General features: G+C 47.1%; 1 protein-coding gene across 2 annotated transcripts; it reads right to left on the reverse strand.

Annotated features, from left to right (window-relative positions):
* Window positions 1-979: 979 nt before the first annotated feature.
* On the reverse strand, window positions 980-9170 carry AMZ2 (archaelysin family metallopeptidase 2). 2 transcript variants are annotated; one of them, XM_079725241.1, is made up of 8 exons: window positions 9082-9170; window positions 8702-8791; window positions 7878-8160; window positions 7394-7567; window positions 7110-7238; window positions 3984-4147; window positions 2486-2662; window positions 980-1231 (listed from the first exon to the last, which is right to left on the reverse strand). In XM_079725241.1, exons 3-8 carry the CDS (start codon window positions 8158-8160, stop codon window positions 1076-1078), a joined length of 1083 nt encoding a protein of 360 aa, XP_079581367.1. In that variant the 5' UTR covers window positions 8702-8791; window positions 9082-9170; the 3' UTR covers window positions 980-1075. The 2 variants fall into 2 exon arrangements, with proteins under 2 accessions (XP_079581367.1, XP_079581368.1); XM_079725242.1 differs by lacking the exon at window positions 9082-9170 and having other exon boundaries at window positions 8702-8874.
* Between the last annotated feature and the right edge of the window lie 9898 nt (window positions 9171-19068).

Raw genomic sequence — 19068 nt, forward strand, 5'->3', positions numbered from 1 at the left:
CTAACTCCTTTGGGACCACTAGTCCACCATCTTCTCGGTCCGCTGGCTTTCTGAATAAGGTCACTATTCCCTGCCCCCAAAACTCGCCTCCTGACTTACTGACCTGCTGTGCTAGCCGGGGGTACAAGCTTGGACTCCGTAACGACTACAACAAATTATCTGCAAGACCCCTCACAAAGGGTTCTTCTCTCTGTGAAAGCTGAGAATTGCAATGTTCCCACAAGCATGGCGTAGTGCAAGTACCACTGGCATTTTCACTGGAAAATATTCTTGAGGACATATTTTAAGCTGCTAAAAACTGAAGTGAGCTGTTGTTTCTTTCAGGGATGAGCTAACAATCAGCAAAGGGAAAAAAGAGGTAAGGCAGCCCCCAAGGGTGGAAAAGTTTGCAGAAAAGCAGAAGGGGTGTGAATGGAGAAAGTGACTTGGCCCGGTCAGCAGACCGGGAGCACCTCTTTCTAAAAACTGAACCAGAAATCATCCTCTGGAAATTATGTTCCTTGGAAATCCTTTCTCAGGACTGGGGAGAGCTATCTTTACAGGATTTGTTACTTACTAGTTACTGCTGGCCCTAGCTCTCTCAGGAGACATAAACGTATCTGAAGATTGGAAATGTTGTGCTTGCTGCCACAGACCAGGCTACTAAGACAGAAGAGAAGGAGTTGTGAATTTTTGTTTGTTTTGTATTTTTTGCAGTACGCGGGCCTCTCACTGTTGTGGCCTCTCCCGTTGCGGAGCATAGGCTCCGGACGCGCAGGCTCAGCGGCCATGGCTCACGGGCCCAGCCGCCCCGCCACATGTGGGATCTTCCCGGACCGGGGCACGAACCCGCGTCCCCTGCATCGGCAGGCGGACTCTCAACCACTGCGCCACCAGGGAAGCCCCCGAGTTTTTATCATTGTAAATGAGCCTCAGTTCCAAGTTCCAAGTTCCAGTGCTTTAAAAAAAAATTCCACTGTTACTTTGACACAGCGCAGAATCAGTGTAACAGTTTATTCCAATGCAGTACAGCACTCCACCCAAACGAAAGCACAACGTGCAAGTGTTTATTTTAATTACTCCTATTCGAAGGCTCTTATTTCTGGAGAAAAGCAAGGCATTTTGTTGTCCACTCTTTCCATTCTTTAAAGGCTTCCACAGGTTTCGGCAAACTCAGAGGCTCCTCACGGCTACGTTTTGGAGTGACTGTAGGTGTGTCAGTGGACTCAGCATCAACCCACCTCACCAGCGCCTTGAAAAACAGATTCATCTTTTAACAAATCCCAGCAAAATAGACTTAGGCAAGAGAAAAACAATAGCTTCCAAATCAGGTTATCTACATCGGTGACTTATGCTACCCCACGGAGATGTTCCATTTGATAAAGAAGGTCACAAGGGTGAGACCACGCTTGTCAAAGGGCATGCATCAGAAACACGCCAGCTGTGAGCACACAGGACAGTCATGAGGATGCACAGGAGAGAAGATTAGAAAGAATTACACTTAGTCCTCACAGTTTTTTGAAGGTGGGAGGATAATTATTTTCTTTTCTCCACTTGCTAAGTGTTCCACAAGGCATTATACCGTGGTTGTAATTTGACGGGGATATGTATACACCTGTTAAGTGTACACATAGGCATGGCAGATATAGATATGTGAAGACACACATGTAGGCATGGACTGCAGTCGCTACGTTTGTGGACACACAGACATTCACTTGCACATCGAGATTAAATACTTTCCCTCCTTCTTAAAATCATGCCTTCCTCCTAATGAATATCATACCCTTGTCCCATATGTGGAAAGATAAATCACTTCCACATATTCATAGTTTTGGGGTTTTTTAAATGTAAATTTATTATTTATTTATTTTTTTTGGCTGTGTTGGGTCTTTGTTGCTGCGCAGGCTTTGTCTAGTTGCTGCGAGCGGGGGCTACTCTTCATTGTGGTGCATGGGCTTCTCACTGCGGTGGCTTCCCTTGTTGCAGAGCACGGGCTCTAGGCGCATGGGCTTCAGTAGTTGTGGCTCGTGGGCTCAGTAGTTGTGGCTCGTGGGCTCTAGAGCGCAGGCTCAGGAGTTGTGGCGCATGGGCTTAGTTGCTCCGCGGCATGTGGGATCTTCCCGGGCCAGGGCTGGAACCCGTGTCGCCTGACTGGCAGGCGGATTCTTAACCACTGCACTACCAGGGAAGTCCCTTCATAGAGTTTTTAAACATGAACTTTGCCTTGCTTATCAATATTTATCCTGCTCTGCAAAGTCCAGCTCTCTGGCCCTAAATGAACGGGAGACACAGAAACCTCTTCCACCATTTCTCATTTAATTCTAAGTGTAAGGCAAGTCAAAGTTTTTAAGAAAGATATTTCTTTGCATTTTTTTTAAAACCACAGCTTCCTGCTTACCTTTGCACTAATTTCCTCTGATAAATCACCTCCAGAGAAGGGCCTAATAGAAAATGGTAGTTTGCTACTTAAATAACCACTTCCCCCTTTATGGCTTCCCCCACTTACTTTGTATCTGTCTTTAAGGTGGAAGCCGATAGCACTCTGCAACTTGCGTAAACAGATGGGGCAAAGGTCGAGGGGACGCTGGTCAGCTTCTTCCAAGTGGTTGGAGCCTTGCATCAGGCATGCAAGCCACTGGCAGTGCCGAAGTCCAAAGATATGTCCAATCTCATGGGTTAAAGTCTGCAAGACATTCATGTGGAGGCTTACAGTGCCATGGCCATCAGCAACAAGGTACACCCCCTTCTTCTGCATGCTCTTGCAAGAAACCAGTTCACAGGAATGAGCTCCCTTACCATCACCACCAAAACCTCAATCTGCCCAAAGACTTAGTCCCTCATTTCCCTGAATGTCTTACTGCCTTCCTCTCTGGGCTTCAGTACTTCCCCCCCCCCAGGGTTTCTCCACCTCGACACCACTCACATGTTGGACAGGATCATTCCTTGACGGGGTCGGGGAGGGGTGTCTTGTGCACTCTAGGGTGTTGAGCAGCAGCCCTGGCCTCTACCCACTAGATGCCAGTAGCATCCCCTCCCCTGCTGTGACAACCAGAAATGTCTCCAGGCACGGCCAAATATTCCCTGGGTGGCAAAATCACCCCTGGTTGAGACCACTGCTCTGGACCAGTGGGATGCTTGCTAACATTTAGATTCTGAGGCCCTTCCCCCAGAGACGCCGAGCTGGTAAGAGGGGAGCAGCTTGAACTGCATGTTAACAAGCACATTAATGCAGGGAAGGTACAGCTGACCCCTGAACGAGGGGCGGGTGGGGCACCGGCCCCCCTGCAGTCAAGAACCTGCTCTGGCTTCACAGTCAGCCCTCTGCATCCGCAGTTCCGCAGGCCCTTGCCTTTCTCACTGGCCCTGTGGTGCCAGTGAGAAACACCACACGTAAGTGGACCCATGCAGTTCAAAGCCATGTCGCTTAAGGGTCAGCTGTACTCTGAAACCGTCATTCCACCAGGTGTCATTCTCTACCCCCGACACGCAGCAGTGGTGAAAGCAGAAAAGCCCGTCTGGCTACGAAGAAAGGGGGAAACGAGGAGACAGGCTTTCCACAGAGCAGGGCAGGGGGAGACACGAGGAACCAGCAGCAGAACCAGCAGCTGCAGTAGGCAGCCCGGAGCCTAAGGGAAAGGCCCATTCCCCGCCAGGAGCCGGAGCACAGGGGTCCCGCAGGCCCCCGGGAGTTAGCCTGACTTGACAAGCACAGAGTCCCTATCCGCCCAGAATTCTGGAATTAAGCTAATGGTCAGGAGATGGGTACAGCCAAGGCCGCATGTAACTAACAGGACAAAAAACTGTCACAGATACTGTACATTTCAGTATGAAGGTACCATTTACATTCTGGTTTTACTGATAATTTCAGTCAAGCAGTATCCACCAAAAGTATACAAATGACACAAAGTCATTTATAAAACTACCTTAAGGACTGTGGATATATAAATTCAGGGGATCAAGATCTCTTGAAAAAACACTCCTGGTGGATTGTTTGAACAGCTCACCTTACAGGACCGAAGCAGCAAAACACTAGTCACTTCAGGAACGTAATAATTATCAAAAACTGAGTAGTCACTTGAAGATTTCTTCTGCAGCTTCTTCAGTTTGCCTTCGTAGTGTGAGCTGTAAAAATCACTGCCGTACCTGGCAAAGCTGAATATCCCCACACCTAGGAAAAGAAGACAAGCAATGACGGAATAAGAGGAAGATCCCTGAAGAAAAGACTAAAAAAGAGCCCGCTTGGGCATCTGGCTGGGGAGTGCCCGTCTGTCCTAGTGAGTGTCTGCAGCCCCACTAAGCTTGGCTAAGGTTCGCCCAGACAAAGGAGACTTCTGCCCCAGATTTCCCGATCAGAATCTTCTGCTAACCAACCTGCTCTGCTCTGTAAAACTCAATGATCTTGACGTCAAATTCTTGAGAAATTTTAAGTTCCAGAGGGTTTTTTTCCCCACAAAAGAAGTCATTTTGGGGGGAATTCCCCGGCGGTCCAGTGGTTAGGACTCTGCGCTTTCACTGCTGTGGGCCCGGGTTCAATTCCTAGTTGGGGAACTAAGATCCCACAAGCCAAGTGGCAAAAAAAGAAAAAAAAAAAAGAAGTCATTTTCTTAAATAGCCCAAATAAAGTACTCCAAAAGAAGCAACAGAGTGACTGAACCGCAGGCTCATGACCTCACTCTGGAAGATCACGGTAAACAGATCTCGGTGCCGTGCATGTCACTGAGGGTCCCGTCCTTCCCTCGTGCCCTGCTATACAGGAAGACATCCGGCCACTGCCCCACTGCCTTGGTGACCATGCCTGGACCCTGCCTTCAGAGAGAAGAACCTCTCCTGTCCTCCCCCCTGTAAACTCAGCACAACTCTCTCTGCAGCTGTGCCCGTGACCAGAACAAACACCCCTGTAACTGACTTCCTGTGACACCTAGGGTAGCTTCAACCATCTCTGCACAGAGAACAGACTGACGCACCACTCGTTCTAAAGGGGACTGACTGCTTTATGATTCCACTTGTTTACACTGTCGCTTTCATGTATGCCTCTTTCAGTTGCTCTTCGATAGTAAGGAATATTTGTGTTAAGGCAGTGAATTCATAGTAAGTTTGTCCAACCTAATTTGATTCAAAAAGAATGCACCTCACCCCACCTTGGTATTTGAGATTTAGGGGAAGAGAGCATTCTGTAAGTTAAGAAAAAACTAAACCTACTCTCATCACAAGTGACCTCCTCTGACCAAACAAGTGTGGGTGTATTTCACTGTAATACCTTCAGCAAGAACATTTTTTTCTTCTAATAATCCTACCAAGAGAGTATTTCCTTTTGTAATTAAATATTTCTCAATTTTAAAATACCAATCTTTATAAACTTGGAGAGAATGAAGTCACTTGGAGTAGGATACTGTCTCACTGCTGTCTCAACCTGTCTCAATACTGTCTCACTGCACAGCAATCAGCCCTGCTCTCCTACTACATCTTCTCTTGCATCACACAGTATTTAGGAAACTTACTGAGAAAAAAAAAGAAATAGAAACATTTGGGGGGAGTGCTTCCTGACCTCCTCAAATGCATAAGATAGACTGGTTAACGATATCTAGATAAATACATTGTTTAAAATTTTTTTAATGGTTCTATCTCTATCAGGTTAATAATAAAAGGGGAAATAAAGATTTAGCTCATACAAATTTATTCCTGATAGAAAGCTCGTACAAAAACTCAGGGGGACAGCAGTGACCCAGGTCTCCGAGAGAGTGTGTTAGTAAGGTCATGGGGGCAGGGGGGGCTGGCGCTGTAAGAATGTAAATGGAGAGTGAGGATGAAGGGGTGGGAGAGGATGAAGGGGTGGGAGAGGATGAAGGGGTGGGAGAGGATGAAGGGGTGGGAGAGGATGAAGCGGTGGGAGAGGATGAAGGGGTGGGAGAGGATGAAGGGGTGTGAGAGGATGAAGGGGTGGGAGAGGATGAAGGGGTGGGAGAGGATGAAGGGGTGGGAGAGGATGAAGGGGTGTGAGAGGATGAAGCAGTGGGAGAGGATGAAGGGGTGGGAGAGGATGAAGGGGTGGGAGAGGATGAAGGGGTGGGAGAGGATGAAGGGGTGGGAGAGGATGAAGGGGTGGGAGAGGATGAAGCGGTGGGAGAGGATGAAGGGGTGGGAGAGGATGAAGGGGTGAGAGAGGATGAAGCAGTGGGAGAGGATGAAGAGGCTCCAAAGCACCCTAGGCCCCCACCTCTGATGAACGGGGAGGAGAGGTGTGTCTCTAATAGAAAGAAACATTTGTTAGCGAGAGCTCCCACCCCAACAAACCCTGGAGCTGATGTAACAGCCAGTCTATAACCTCTGTACTCATACAGGCCCTGCTACTTGCTCCCCATCCCTAGAACACTAATGGACAATCATGCCCCTCAGTTTACTGGACTTTTCCCCTTGAAACCTGTTTTAGATCCTGGGGGGAAAGGGTAGAAAAATAAGAGCCAAAATGGAGGGGTGGGGAGAAGGCAAAAAGAAAAACAAAATAGGCAAAAATATGATTTGCTTCTGTATCCTGTCCCACCCCCAGTGTTATCAAGCAGGGTTTGCAATGAGTCAGTTTATTTTACTTCAAGTCAAAGACTGAAACTGACCATAAAGAAGATAACAAAGTGTCCTGAGACACTGGATATGAAGCACACTTGTACATCAGTCTACAGCTCCCTCATCTGTGCAAGACTACTAAAAGAGCTGAAAAACAATTAGCAAGATTTTCGCTTACATTAATGACAATTCAAATATCCTTATTTAATTCACCTTGCCACTGAATTATCTACATTTACCACCTGTTGTGCTGAATGCCTATATATGTGCCAGGCATATGTACACACTTTTTACGGATCAGCACTCTTATGTAAATTATCTCAAAATGACACTGTGAAATAGGTATTATTAGCTTCAAGGTCACACAGGCAGTGAACGGCCAACCTGTGGAGAAACCCAGATCAAAGGGGTCTATCAACAGCATCCTTCCCTTTATGGCAGGATGCCGCAGCAGAAGTACTATACAGTCTTAAGTATCAAAATTGTAATTGGTTGGAATTTTTCCCTCTTTCAAAATCTTCAAATAGTCTCAAGTTGAGGAAGTGTCTACCAACAATGTCAAAAAGGAATACCATCTGTCAAAGAGGCCTGTCCAAAGACAAAATTCCAGGAGTCTCTTGGGTAAAGATCGATCATTGTTATTCCCACAACACAAAAAGCATCTTCAGGTTTCTTCTTTTTTAAGAACTTCAGGATCTGCCCTATTTAAAAAGAAACACACATGTGATATATGTATATATATACACACACATGTATACGTGTGTGTATATATATATATGTGTGTACACACACACATATATATATATATATATATATATATATAACTCAATTCAAAGTGTAAAGCTGCTTAAGTCACCTGCATGAATCTGTAGGTTCTGCGTGTTATCATTGATTCTAAAGGAGCACCTCGTTGAAGAGACAGGAACTGGTTCTAAGAGTTTTACCGTCAAGCCATAGAAAAATGCTTCACAGTAGCCCTTGAGCCATTTCACATATTCTTCACTGATACTTCTGGTGTTTCCTAGCAATCCTATAACATGGAAGAAAATTTAAAGACAGACTATAAGATGATTAAAATAGCCTTTACCTCAGTCTACAATTAGAAATTTGGAATTAGACACAAACCAACTGTAAATTTTCAATACACCTTTATCGTTCACTGAGGTGAATATGAATTAGAAAGAAACAAAACATCCTCTTTTAAGGCAGTTTGGCTACAAAACTTCCACCTTGGGAATGTCAAAAATGATTATAAAAACTGCCCGCCTGAATGAGATTGACAAGCCAAACTATCCCTGGCAACAGCACCATTGCAAGACCAAACCAAATTCAATATATACCAATGCACTGTATATAAATACTGTGCTTCTGTGGAGAAGGTATCTTTCTGTAAGGATCATTGAAAAACTCTTCAAAGTCTTGGGGAGCCTCAGGATGGGAGGTTATCCAGTCTGACTGCGAATGCAAAGTAATGGGTCCAAAGAGATCACTGTCTGGCCGGAAGGCTTCGTCCATCAGACGCTTTTCCCCAGCATCTAACTTCTCATACTGTGACACAAGCGCTGGGTTCTTTGAGATGAGAGCTGTCTTTAGTGTGTGTTCAGAGTGCCGTACTGCTTGCATCTACCAGAAAGACACAAGTAGTCAAATATAAAATGCATATCCATACTGGTGACTTTAATCTATGTACAGCCTCCACAGACATCTTTTATTTCTCCCTAGCATGGAATGACTGATTGATTGCTAATGCCCTGGAGTGATCACTCCAAATTACTGTTTGCTTTGCCCATTTCTAATCAATTTCTTGGGGAGGGTCTCTGAAAGAGTGAAAAGACAACCATGAAATTCATTCCTCCATCTCTTAGGGAACCTGCTCCTATTAGAAAAACTAGTGGTAACCATAAGACATGACCTGATTTCCCATTTCCTTCTGCCATTGGGGTAATAATATTATGAACTGACTCATTAGGGCCACATGAAAAATACTCATCCTTTCCAGTGTGACTCAAAGATGTTCACGACCAAATGGAACGAGAACTAATGTAAATCTTGCCGTTTCTGTGACTTAACTGCAGGCTGATAATATATCTCAGCCACTGAAGTTCATTGTCTCCGGGTCGTGTCACCCTGAGGAAGACGCCAGGTAACTAAAAGCCAGACTCACAGTGACAGGCCTCTTCCATTCACATCGCGTGCCTGCGCAGAGATTTCATCCTTCCCTTTGAACGGGTCAGACAGCTGTTCCACCGCGAGGCTTTGTGAGTGAGGAAAGGAAAAAACTGGACGTCACTGTCTGGAACTATCATATTTTCTAATTATCTACATTTCCTCCAGTTTAACGACAGGCAATTGACGGGAAACTTTAAGCGAATGGCTGTCCCGGATGGACATCTGAACTCTGGCGTTCCAGAGTGTGGAAGAAATCCCCAAAACGAAGCTGTCTCTTGTCAAAGCTCTCCTGTGAGCAGAGGCTCGTCCTCACTGCTCCACAATGGGCGGAAATGCGACTTCTCCTCCAGGACAACGTCCTGTCGTTCTACCCACCTTCAGGGAGAAGACGGCTCCCTCTCAAGTTTCTGCCTCACAAGGACCGGCATGTCTGGGCCTGGGCGGAAGCGCGTGGTGCCTTCACCCTAACAGTAAAAAGGCGGTGTCAAAAGTCAGGAGGCCTTCAGGTGGGGGTCACTTCCGGGGATGGGGGCCCGAAAGCTGCCAGCGCGCCGGGACCGGAAGCGGACGGCCACCCTGGCCGGGTGTCCATAGCAACTCGCTGCTTGGGCTCGGCCCCGCGCCAGCGCGACCCGGCCCGGTAGGGGGCGGCCTGGGGGATCCCCGGGGACTGTCTTTTCCACCCGAGGAAGCCTGGCCTGGCTCTCCCGAGACACTCCCGCCCCCGCCGTCCTCCCCGCTTCCGCCACGACTGCTCCTCCCACATCTTCCTCCCTGCCCACCGACCGCGACCGTCCCCATCCTCTACCAGCCGGCCGCCCGGCCAGGAGGCCCCAGCCCGGAGGCTCCAGCCCGGCGCCGCCACCCTCACCCCATCACCCTCAACCCGTCACCGTCATCCCACCGGGCGTTGACGCCGCCCGCCGGGTGCCCTGCGCCCGACGCCGTGCCCTGCGCCCGACGCCGTGCCCCGCCCCTTCGAGCACGCCACGCCCCACCGTAGCACGCACGCTCCGTTGTGCCCCGCCCCTTGACGCCCTGCCACGGCCCCGCGCACCATGCCCTGCCCCCGCCGCGCTCCACGCCCCGCTGTCGCGCTCCACGTCTGGCCGTCCCGCCCAACGCCCCGCCCACGCGCCCCGCCCACGCCCCTTGATGCTGTGTCACGGCCCCGCCCCGCCCACGCGCTCCACGCCCCGCCCACGCGCTCCACGCCCCGCCCACGCGCCCCACATTGCTCTCCGCGCTCCACGCCCCGCCCGGCCGCGCAAGCCAGTCTCGAGGGCTCGGGACCCGAGTCCTAGTGGACGTCGTGGCCCCAGGTTCTTGGGCGAAGCGCGGTCACGAGGGGGCCACGAGGCGCTGAGATCAGCCCCGCGCTCGGCCTTTCTGCCCTGACCTCCCGGGGCGCCACTCTCCGGGGCGCCGCTCCGGGGTCAGCTGCTCGTGCACGTGCTCGGCTGGCCCTGGGTGTGAGCAAAGCTCTCGGCGTGACAGAGTCCACCGGCGCGGAAGCGAGTCCGCGGCGGCCGCAGGTGGACTCACAGCCCGGCGCGGAGATGCGCCCACTGGCGGGCGGCGCGGAGGGGGCGTCCGGGACACGCGGCTCGGCGGGGCTTCTCTTCTCCCGGGATGCGCCCGTTGGTGTCTCCCGGCGCTGGAGACGGGCTGGGAAGTAGGAGAGGCGCCCGCGGGCGGTAGGACTGAAGCAGCTCTGCGGCCTCTGTGTGCGGGACGGAAGGGGACAGCTCCGATCCCGAAGGCCCCCTTCAGCCCTGGGAGGTTGCGGGATCGAAGCGGAGGATCCCTCATCTCATCCGTGTGCTACCCTTTCATGCGGCCAGCGCTCATCTCAACGTCGGGACGCATGGATGGTCTGGCTGGCCGAGGCCACGGAGTGCTGCCAAGGAGACAGCGCCGCGCCATCAGCATCCCCCTCCCTTCGAGGCAGCGGCCTCCGAACAAGCCCCCGCCTCCGACTTGCTCCTTTCTGTCCAGCTCCCGTCATTCTTCCCCAGGTTCTCACCGCGCTCACCAGCCCCTCTGTCCTGAAGGCTTCCTAGGAAGGAACCTGGGGAACACCTGGCCCTTTGTAATCCTGTTTCCTCAAACCCTTATTCACGACCTCACCTAAAGGGATGCCCAGCTGTCCCAGAGCCAGCCCCAGACATGACTCCTGCCCTTCCAGTCTTAACTCAAAGATACTCCTAAGTCCTGTTTTTCATTCTAAGCCCCTGTCCTACTGCTGCAAAGCAACCTCTGGAAGAGGTTCTCATGTTTAGAATCATCCAAGTTGTCCAAAAAGAAAATTTGTGGGCTTCCCTGGTGGCGCGGTGGTTGAGAATCTGCCTGCCAGTGCAGGGGACACGGGTTCAAGCCCTGGTCTGGGAAGATCCCACATGCCGCGGAGCAACTAGGCCCGTGAGTCACAACTACTGAGCCTGCGCATCTGGAGCCTGTGCTCCGCAACAAGAGAGGCCGCGATAGTGAGAGGCCCGCGCACCGTGATGAAGAGTGGCCCCCACTTGCTGCAACTAGAGAAAGCCCTCGCACAGACACGAAGACCCAACACAGCCATAAATAAATAAATATAATAATAATAAAATAAATAAATAATAAAAACAAGTTTTTAAAAATTTTGTAACAAGCTTAGAAGATTGCAGAACGAAAAGGGTAAAGAAATGCGAAGTATATGGCAGATGAAGGATTTTTAAATGACTTTAAGGAGATGGACATCATGACATGAAAACGAGCAAAGAACAGGTACTTTGAATGATGCATTAACATAAAAGGGTTCAACTTTACTCAAAATAAAATGAAAACCATTCCAATACTTTTTTCTTATCGATCAAGTGACAAAACTGTTTACAGTTGACCCTTGAACAACAGGGGTTTGAACTGCAGAGAGCCTGCGCGTCCGGAGCCTGTGCTCCGCAACGGGAGAGGCCACAACAGTGAGAGGCCCGCGTACCGCAAAAAAAAAAAAAAAGAATTGCAAGCTTACAGAAAAGTGTCAAGAATAGTATAAAGAATCCCTATGGAATCTTAAGCCAGTTTCTGCAATTAACATTTTACTTCATTTACTTTCACTCTCTCTCTCTCCCTCTGTGTCTCTCTGTCTCTCTATTATATATAATATAATATAATATAATATATTTCCCCCTGAACCATTTGAGAGTAAGTTGCAGACATGATGTCCATTTACTCCTAAATACTTCAGTATATATTTTCTAGAACCAAGTAAATTCTCATAAATAACCACAGGACAATTAAAACATACCAGTATGGACTCATATTTTAATTGTACCCCTTCACCCTCTCCCCAGTGCATCTTCCTTACCATCTCTGAATTTTACTCACCCTGACATTCCACTAGAGATCCATGTGCATTAACAATCAACTATAGTTCTTTTTCCTACTTCTTTGATTTTATCTAAAAATCACTAAACCTATGAAAATATTTCAAGTACATGTCTTTAAAAGCCAAATAGTACTAAAAGGATTGTAATGAGAAGTAGTACCCCCCACCCCGTTGACCAGCTTCCAAGAGGCTCCTGATCTCAGCTCCTCAGCTGTTTTCCCTGGTATTTATCTCCATATGTGTAAACGGGGTGTGTGTAATGAGATTTCTTGATCTGTTGATGTAAGGTAGCATCTACTGACTTATTGCCATGATAGATGGGGACTTAACTTCTTTGTTCATCCTCACACTCCCCACCTCCCATTCCTCTTGATGTGGGCACATCACAACTTTTGATTTAATCTATAGTCAGTGCTTACGTTATGATGATTATGCAAACGCTGTTCACTACAAAGTCAAGTATGTACTATGACCGTGCTTTGTTTCCTGTAGAACTCTATTTTTGCCTGGAGTTCATAATCATTTCATTTCTATTATTTGGTTTACTTTCTTTTTTAAATTATAAAAGATTAATTTGTCTAGTTTCATATGATCTAATTCTTTTTTTTTTAAATACGTCATCATCTCTGTTATACATTTGCCAATAATATTTTCTACATAGCACATTAGTTGCTTTTTTTTTTTCTGGGAATCTTTATTCTGGAGCACTCTATCCCCGTTTCAGTCTGAACTGGTCCCCTTTAGGACTGCTACATAGGTACCACCCTGGAACTACACTCTGCTCTGTTGGATCCCCTGTTTCTTAAATTCTTAAACTCTCTGTCCTCCTCTTTCTTGGCTCACTCCTTTGATTGCTGTAGCACATCCCCCAGAACCTTTGGGAATAAAGGTGCATAGAGGTAAAGATTTGGAAATCTTGCATATCTGAAAGTGTTTTTATTCTACCCTCATCCTTGACTGAGAGTTTCCCTGGATTGGTGTGGAATTTTAGGTTGAAAATCATTCTCTCTCAGAATTGTGAAAACTCTGTTCCATTTTCTTCTCACTTCCAGTAATGCCACTTTGATTCCTAATCCTTGGTATGTTACCTGCTTTTTTTAAGGGAGATCTTACGATTTTCTCTTTATCCTTAAGAGTGCTGAAGAACTCTTAGTTTGTAAAGTTTTTTAAGATGTGTCCTGGCCTGAGACATTTTCCCCCATTCATTTTGTTGCTCACTCATTAGGCCCTTCAATTTTTTTTTTTTTTTTTGGCCACAGTCGACGGCATGCAGAACTTCCCCAACCAGGGATTGAACCCCTGCCCCCATTGGAAGCATGGGAGTCTTAACCACTGGACCACCAGGGAAGTCCCAGGCCCTTCAATCTTGAGATACTTATCCTTACATTCTGAGAGATTTTCTTGTGTTACTTTTTTAAAAAATTTATTTTATTGAAGTACAGTTGATTTACAATGTTGTATTAATTTCTGCTGTACAGCAAAGTGATTCACATATAAATGTATATATATACGTATATTCTTTTCTTTTATAAATTTATTTACTTATATTTGGCTGTGTTGGGTCTTTGTTGCACGGGCTTTCTCTAGTTGCGGCGAGCGGGGGCTACTCTTGGTTGCGGTGCGCGGGCTTCTCATTGTGGTGGCTTCTCTTGTTGCAGAGCACAGTCTCTAGGTGCGCAGGCTTCAGTAGTTGTAGCACACGGGCTCAGTAGTTGTGGCTCGCGGGCTCTAGAGCGCAGGCTCAGTAGTTGTGGCGCACAGGCTTAGTTGCTCCGCGGCATGTGGGATCTTCCGGGACCAGGGCTCAAACCCGTGTCCCCTGCATTGGCAGGCGGATTGTTAACCACTGCGCCACCAGGGAAGTCCCCTGTGTTTGCTTTGAAACAGTTCATCTATTTCTCCTTTCACCCATCATCACATCATAATTACTTGCTTTCCAGTCTGACTTCTAGAATAGACTGTAAGCTCCCAAAAGGCAGAGATTGCTGTGTCTGCCTTATTCATCTCTGTATGCCCATATAAGTGCTCAAAAAAAAAATCTGTACAATTTAGCTGAATTTCTTAAATGTCAACTATGTCACCTATGCGCAAGATTCTTCTGGTGATAAGAAAAATGATCCACTTATGGAATTGATTTTAAGATGCTCCCAGCGAACCGGGTCCTCTCCCCACAGGAACACGGCTTCTCTTCCTCAGCTCAGCGAAAGGGGCTTCCCCTCAGCCGCCGCCGCCGCCAGCCGAGCCCCGCCGCGCCTGCGGCCCACGGCCGCCATGCAGTTTATGTTGCTTTTTAGTCGTCAGGGAAAGCTTCGACTGCAGAAATGATATGCCAGTCTGCATTTTTGCTGTGCTATTGAGGATCAGGACAATGAACTAATTACCCTGGAAATAATTCATCGTTACGTGGAATTACTTGACAAGTATTTTGGCAGTGTGTGTGAACTTGATATCATCTTTAATTTTGAGAAGGCTTATTTTATTTTGGATGAGTTTCTTTTGGGAGGAGAAGTTCAGGAAACATCCAAGAAAAATGTCCTTAAAGCAATTGAGCAGGCTGATCTACTACAGGAGGAAGCTGAAACCCCACGTAGCGTTCTTGAAGAAATTGGACTGACATAACTCTCCTCCCCTGTTGATGACTTCTTGTGGCATTTCACACACTGTAGATGGTCACTGCCTTCATGTCCATGTTAGCTAATGGTGTAAGATGACGTCTTGTCAGTATTACTGTTCTGCTAAGCTGCTTCATTCAGGCCTACACAATCTTTTTTTAAAGGGAACTTTGGTTAATCAAGTGATAATAAGGGACTTAAATACAAATTAGAACGAATGCAGGAAAAGAAAGGTACTTTTCCTGGCTATTTTAAAGTTTATAGGTCTGTTTCTCTTGAATAGATTATTATCATTACCTTGATTATGTGTATCGATGAATATGACACAATCAGGCAATATACATTTATTAATTACTGTCTTTGGCAAAAAAGTTAAATTATGTGAAACCTGGTTTTATGAAACCAAAGACTAGTGCATTTTAGTATATGTGCGAATAAAGGGAATTGACATGTCACATATCAAATGAATAAAAATTTCGCTCTATGTTGAAACTTTAGAAGAAAAACAAATGTATACCAAAGACGCTTATTAGAAACTAAACACCTTAAAACAAAGGGAATACACAAAAGACTAATGGAATGATGCTGTTTTACACTAAAAATTATTTCTTAGGCATTCCAGACCTGGGACGAGGAACAGAGATCAGCTGTTTCATAATAGTAAGCACGTTATTTTTAAGGCCAAGGAACAATTGAGTCCTGAGATAAGTTTCTTGTTGTCATAGTCATTTAGTCACTTAGTTGTATTCTTTTTGATGCCCCCAAAATAAAATGGAAATGTTGACTTACCAGGGATTCTTAATAACAGTATGTTACGGAAAATGTTTTACTCCCTTCACAAAGTGTTGCATAAGTCATTGTTTAAAGCACGAATATTCCTTCCAGGGTGCTTGTTACAGCCAAATTTATTTTACTCCCCTATTGCTTCCCTCCACTTAGAAATGCAGCAAACTTTAGGGCAGCTTCCTTCCCTTCTATGGCACTGCCTAGTTATTGGAAGTCATAAATATAAAAACAGATACCACCTCTCATATGAAAGTGTGATCTGAATGAGGTAAAGTGGCACTAGTAGGCTCTATATTTTTTAAGGATATACAGTTGTTTCAATGTCACTTTTATACATACTTCTATGTATGTAAACATGTCTTCACAGTTTACACTTTCATTTGTATCTGCTGGGCTGGATTAAGCTTTGTTGTGATTGTGACCAATATTCAGGCCACATGAGCACATCTTATCACATCGCCAATTAGTTGTAATAAATGTTCAATGTACACCAAAAAAAAAAAAAAAAGATGCTCCCAGTCTAGTGGGGGAGAAAATATAGGTGCATAAATAATAAACCAAGATGCACAGTAATAACAACCACTCAAGGGGACTTGATAAAGTGCTACGGGGCCTTCAGAGAAAGGCAATTACTTCCATCTAGATGGAACCAGGGATGCTTTTGTGGAAGAGAATGTACTTGGGCTGAGCCTTCAAAGATGACTTATATCTGGACACGAGGAGCAGGACGGCTGCTTGCTGGATGGACTGAACAGTGTAGAAATGAGAGGGCCTTCTCCTGTCAGGCACTAGAAGTAAAGAGGAGAAACAGCTCCCTTGCCATCCCCACCCCAGAAGATCACTGCCCAGTAGGGGGAACAAAATGTGGGAGGCTATGATACAAGATGAGCATGTCGAAGACGTTCTAGGCAGAGGCTACAGCACGTGCAAAGGCACTGAGACCTTGAACTCACGGGGCGGGGTGGGGGGAGCGGGTGGCAGCAGGAACTGTCTCTGAGAGACAGAGACAGAGAGAGAGATAGAGCAAATGGCAAAATGTGAATTGTTCATTGTGCTATTCGTTTAAAATTTTGTGTATGTTTGGAAATTTTTCATAGTAGAAGTTTGGAAAAAAATAAAGAGATCACAGTCTCATGGGGGTGGTGTTAAACCGCCTCAAAGCTGAGACTTGAGTAGGATCTGTACCAGGAGGCGTTCAGGGCTGAGTTAGGCCAACTCCATGATGTCAAGACGCTCTCATCTCAGCCACGGTCCTCACGTGGCCCGGTTACCAGGCAGCCCCCAGGGGCTGTGCTTTGCCCGCCAGCCTTTGTGTGATTCGTTTATTTAATGGCCTCTTTGCTCAATAACACAAGAGGTCCAAACTGCCAGTGCCAGCCCAGGACATACTCGGTACACTTTCACCCAACCTTTCAACTCTAGATTATGACTTTTCCAGAGAATTCCTGTGATTTTTCCTTCTGTTTTGTAAGATTTTTTAAGGACTGACTAGAGGTTGCTTCTGTGCTTGATAAACGAGAACACGGGCTTTGAAGTAAGATGAACTTGGATTCAAATGCAGGCTTCTGTGCTTCCTAAGCTGTGTGACCTCAGGCAGGTGCCTTGGCCTTTCTGGGCACTGGGAGCCTCATCTAGAACACCTGTGCGGTACGTGTGTGGTTACACCTTCCATGCAGAGACTGCTACAGGGCCAGGCACCAGGTGGGAGTTGAGGGGAGCTATTACTATTTTTATCTTTTATTTTTTTATTTCGTGTTTTTAATGTTATTCTTTTCACTCGCTTGGCTTTCTTTGTCTTCCTTCTTCCCTCTTGCCCTCCTTTTTGCTTCCTTTGTTTTTCACCTTGACAATTTTCCCCCGAAGAAACCTGAAACCAATGTGTAAAGTTCTCAGTCTGGGGCTTCCCTGGTGGCGCAGTGGTTGAGAGTCCGCCTGCCGATTCAGGGGACACGGGTTCGTGCCCCGGTCTGGGAAGATGCCACATGCCGCGGAGAGGCTGGGCCCGTGAGCCATGGCCGCTGAGCCTGCGCGTCCGGAGCCTGAGCTCTGCAGTGGGAGAGGCCACAGCAGTGAGAGGCCCGCGTACCGGAAAAAAAAAAAAAATTATCAGTCTGTGATGCCGTTTTTGTCACCAAAAGGTGACACCTGAGCTCAAGGTCCCCTGAGAGAGGAGTCCTGTCGATACTGGCGGGTGGTGGGGAGGAGGGTGCCCGTTCGTGAAGTTCAGCCTTACATGAATGGGACCCATGAGCACAGTACACGCGCACCCCGATCTTGCGATCGGCTGAGCACACAAGTACCAACCCGTACTACATCAGTGACCAATGACCCATAGAGTTCAGCTCTATTTTTACTATGCGCAAGTACAAAATAGGTATTTTTTTCAAGTTAGCATTGTGTTCAGGCAGGTACTAAACATTCCTCCACGGGTGAAGGGTTTAACATTCATTTTTTGAACATTTTTAATTCAGACAAGAGTGTATAGAAAAAACGGGGTCCCAGGTTGCCCCATCTCATTTTGGCCCCTAGAGCGTGAAAAAAGAGGAACACAGTGTGGTCTCTGCCTGAAGCTGGTTCCATTAAGGGCCCTCCTGGGACCTGTCTCAGTAGAGAGGACGCCCTTGCAAATCTGACTTGCCCAGGTGGGTTCGCTAGGGTGACAGGCAGCAAAATTAATTCAGGAAGGCATTTTATAAGACTATCCCCTCCAAGGGGGAGGAGGGTGGAGGAGGGACGGACTGGGAGTTTGGGATTACTGGATGCAAACTATTATCTAGAGGATGGATAAACAACAAGGTCTGACTGTAGAGCCCAGGGAACTATATTCAATATCCTGTGATAAACCATCATGGAAAAAAATATGAAAAAATATATACTATATATGTATAACTGAATCACTTTGCTGTACAGCAGAAATTAACACAACATTGTAAATCAACTAAACTGCAATAAAATAAATTAAAAAAAAAAAAGAATATCACCTTAAAAAGGAATTAAAGATGTAGACATCTGGGAATTGCCTGGCAGTCTGGTGGTTAGGACTCCGAGCTTTCACCGCTGAGGGCCTGGGTTCAGTCCCTGGTCAGGGAACTCCCGCAAGCTACGTGGCATGGCCAAAAAAAGAAAAAAGACGTACACATCTGAATGCAAACATGCAAAGCAAAAACTGGGGTGAATACCGCTAATTGTGTCAGGTTGCCTCTGTTTTGTGCCCTGTGAGCTACCCAGGAGGCTCAGATCCACCCAGAAGAATGGAGAGTTGCTGAGGCTGCCTTAGGGGTCAGGGGTGACGGTATGCACGCCTCTTCCGGGAAAGTTTCCAGGATGCAGTGAGCTCTGGAGATTGGTTGCTCTGTCTCGTCTGTCTGTCTGTCTCTCGTCAATCCTCTCCACATTCTCCAATTCACCCCAGGGAGCTGCTCTGGTTAATCCAATTGCTTGCCCAGTAGGAGGGCACCCTGATGGGCCATCAGCCAGCCAGTGGATGGGCCCATTTTGGCAGGTGCCCCCCACCCCGTGCAATCAGTCATCCGGGAAGTGCCCAGTCCCACTTCCCTTGCACCTTCTGGTGGGCGGCGAGCATCACACCTCACGTGCCCAGAA

Source organism: Hyperoodon ampullatus, assembly GCF_949752795.1.
Source record: "Hyperoodon ampullatus genome assembly, chromosome: 19".
Taxonomy (NCBI): domain Eukaryota; kingdom Metazoa; phylum Chordata; class Mammalia; order Artiodactyla; family Ziphiidae; genus Hyperoodon; species Hyperoodon ampullatus.